Raw genomic sequence first — 3,269 nt, forward strand, 5'->3', positions numbered from 1 at the left:
CTGTGAAATATTTAGGTACAGCAAAATATTGTAAAATTCCTTTTTAAAAAAAAAAAACAAAGTTCTAACCACAAGGGGAATACAAAGTGAATAAAGTGTAATTAACAAAGAATTTTAAAAAACTAAATAAAAAAAAACAAAAACAAAAACAAAAAGTTCTTAATCTATATTTTAGGCTGCCTTGAAATAAAAAATCTTTGTGTTTCAGTAGTACAGTTCCTACGACTCTGGGATTAAAGGTGTGAGCTGCCATCCAGCTAAACAGTAACTCAGGACACATTGTTGTGGGGATTTGCTTGTGGAGTTTGGAAACAGGGTTGATTCAATCTACTGGAGCTCACCTATTGGATGCATTAGTAAAACCAACCAGGGGAGGAAGTGGGCGTGGTCTTCAGAGCCTCTATAAAAGGAGATTCCAGAGCTTAACCAGGTTCATTCTTCTCTAGACTGGATAGAGTGTATTTCCAAACCTTCTGGCTCCAGACCCTCCTAGATCATTACCCTCCACACATTGAGGATCTGACCCTAGAGCTGAGCTAACACTACTACCAAACTTTGCTGAGGCCAGAGAAAATTCTTTGGAATATTATTGCATCTCTACCAAACATTGCTGAAGCCAGAGAAAATTCATTGGGTGAGTGAACAATTTACAAGAGAAAAATCCTTGATGTTTTCTTAATTTCAATTTATTGTGGAACTGAAATTTCTGCTTATAAGAGATATTTTTGTATTTAACAAAAAAAAAAAATGACTCTGTCCCCATTTAGTTATCTGATATAATATGTGTTAAAGTTATGGATAATTTTACATTTATCTTTCTCTACACTTTATTTGACCTAATGTGTTGTTATACTGAGAGAGAGTCACAACATGCTTTTCAATTTTTTGCCTTGTCTAAGTTCTAAAATATTTTAGGAACATTCTGTTTTGTATGTACTATCACCTCTAAATAATGGATATATGTAAAATATGTAACAAATAATGCTCTAAACTGTTTAAAAACATACCCGAAATTAGAGATATTTAAGAACAGCATAGAGGTACAGTATGTTGTTTCCATTTGTTGACAATTATGAATAAATGTGCTACGAATATAGTTGAGAAAGTCTCCTTGTGGAATGGTCGAGCATGTATTGGGTATGTGCCCACGAGTGGTATAGCTGGGTCTTGAGGAAAGTCTATTCCCAGTTTTCTGAGAAACATCCAGATTGATTTCTACAGTCAAAAAATTTGCATTCCTACCAGCAATGGAGGAGTGATCCCCTTTCTCCACACATCCTCACCAGCATGGGCTATCACTTGATATATAAAGCATAGACACTCTTGGGAGTGGGAGTCCTTCCATGCCAGTGACGGGAGACATTACTGAATCCTGTTTCAACTGCCCAGTTCTTTGAAAATGAATTTTGTTCCATAAATATAAAAAAAGAAAGCAAAGCAAGTACAGTTTATATCTTTCATAATATTCCATATACCTTCAGGTTAGGCTTTACCAGCTCCGATCTGTTGATTTAACCAAACATTTTTCTTGATTTTCAGACCATATAAAAGTTTTCATCAGAACCCTTTTCATTACTTTGTAAAAACTGCAATTTTCATAATTGGCTCAAATAATATAGCTTGGTTTAACAAAAGAAATAACAGTCTTTTGTTTTCCCCCAAAGGATTGAGAAACTCTTCCAAGCTCCCTGTCAGAATGTCCAAGGTCACTGGGAGCTGAGGGTCTCAATGGTTCGTGAGTGAGCTTCCAAAGTTGCTGGGTCGGAACCCCAGAAGAATAAAAGATGACAACAGCAGCGAGACCAACTTTTGAACCTGCAAGAGGTGGAAGAGGAAAAGGAGAAGGGGATTTGAGCCAGCTGTCAAAGCAGTATTCAAGCAGAGACCTTCCCTCCCATACAAAGATAAAATACAGACAAACTACACAGGATGCCCCCGAAGAGGTTCGAAACCATGACTTCAGGAGAGACTTGGAAGAGAGAGAGAGAGCTGCTGCAAGGGGAAAGAATTGGGACCATCCAACCCGAGAACATGCGACTTCCTCTTCAGTGTCAAAGAAGCCCTGCTTAGACCAGATTCCTGCTGCCAACCTTAATGCCAATGATCCTCTCATGGATGAGGAAGATGAGCATTTCGAAGAGGAGAGTGATGACAATGATGCTGCCGCTCTTCTTGCAGAGCTGGAAAAAATCAAGAAGGAAAGAGCTGAAGAGCAGGCCAGGAAGGAACAAGAACAAAAAGCAGAGGAAGAGAGAATTCGCATGGAAAACATTCTGAGTGGAAACCCTCTCCTTAATCTCACTGGCCCATCCCAGCCTCAGGCCAACTTCAAGGTTAAAAGAAGGTGGTACAACGACGCTGTTTTTAAGAACTGTGCAAAAGGTGTAGGTGATCAGAAGAAAGACAAAAGATCTGTAAATAATACACTGCGATCTGAATTTTGCAAAAAGTTCATGGAGAAATATGTTAAGTAGTGCAGTTTTATGTGCTTAATAAAAGACTGAAATGCCAAGGGAAAAAAATGCCAAGGTCATTGTCTAAAATACCTGATAAACTTTAAAATGTTTCATAGCTTTAAACATATTTTTAGAACCTGTTTTTGCGAGATAAAAAAAAATGCGTTTTTCAAAGTACCCTTTTAAGGAATGAAGTCATAAAGTATAACTATAGTTTTAAAAGTCAAAACCAAATTTTATCAATGTAAACAATTCAGTACTTTTAAAATCAAGTGTATTATTTTGATGTTATAAACTTTGGCTCCCAGCAAGAACAGCTCTTATATAAAAACATATAATAGGGAAGTTTTAATATTTTATATAAAAAAAATTTTAAACCTTATTATTCTTAAAAACCTCGTTTTTAAGACAGGATAGAAATTATGTAAACTCTTAACATATTTAGTAATCAATAATCAGACATCAAGATATATAGACTATAGTAAACTTCATATTCAAAACAAACAAACAAAACTATAAAACTTATTTTTATTCCCTTTAGCTGTAATTTCAAGGGAAGAACAACTTGCTACCTGTTGAATCCCAATTTTTATGACCATAGAGGCTTGCAGCTTTCTTCCCTGAGAAGCTGCTGTTTTCTGCTTGCACAGAAGCCTTAAACATTTCTCAAAACCTGTTTTATCCAATTCAGCAGTAGCATCAGTCTTAAGATTGGGTCTTATAGGGGCAGGCATCACATATATAATCTTAAAGGCAGTTAACCCTAGCTGGTAAGGGGAATTCCTAACCCTAAAAAGGGCAAAGGGGAGGAGC

The 3,269-nt window shown here is 36.4% G+C and overlaps 1 protein-coding gene across 1 annotated transcript; it reads left to right on the top strand.

Moving 5' to 3' along the window:
* Positions 1-1,775: 1,775 nt before the first annotated feature.
* LOC132654890 (spliceosome-associated protein CWC15 homolog) lies at positions 1,776-2,474 on the top strand. The gene has a single exon (XM_060386166.1). It carries the CDS (start codon positions 1,785-1,787, stop codon positions 2,472-2,474), a length of 690 nt encoding a protein of 229 aa, XP_060242149.1. The 5' UTR covers positions 1,776-1,784.
* Positions 2,475-3,269: the final 795 nt, after the last annotated feature.

This window comes from Meriones unguiculatus, chromosome 6 (genome assembly GCF_030254825.1).
Source record: "Meriones unguiculatus strain TT.TT164.6M chromosome 6, Bangor_MerUng_6.1, whole genome shotgun sequence".
Classification (NCBI taxonomy): domain Eukaryota; kingdom Metazoa; phylum Chordata; class Mammalia; order Rodentia; family Muridae; genus Meriones; species Meriones unguiculatus.

Excerpts from the sequence above, each read along its gene's own strand:
- LOC132654890 (XM_060386166.1), top strand. The coding sequence starts at position 1,785 with ATGACAACAGCAGCGAGACCAACTTTTGAACCTGCAAGAGGTGGAAGA.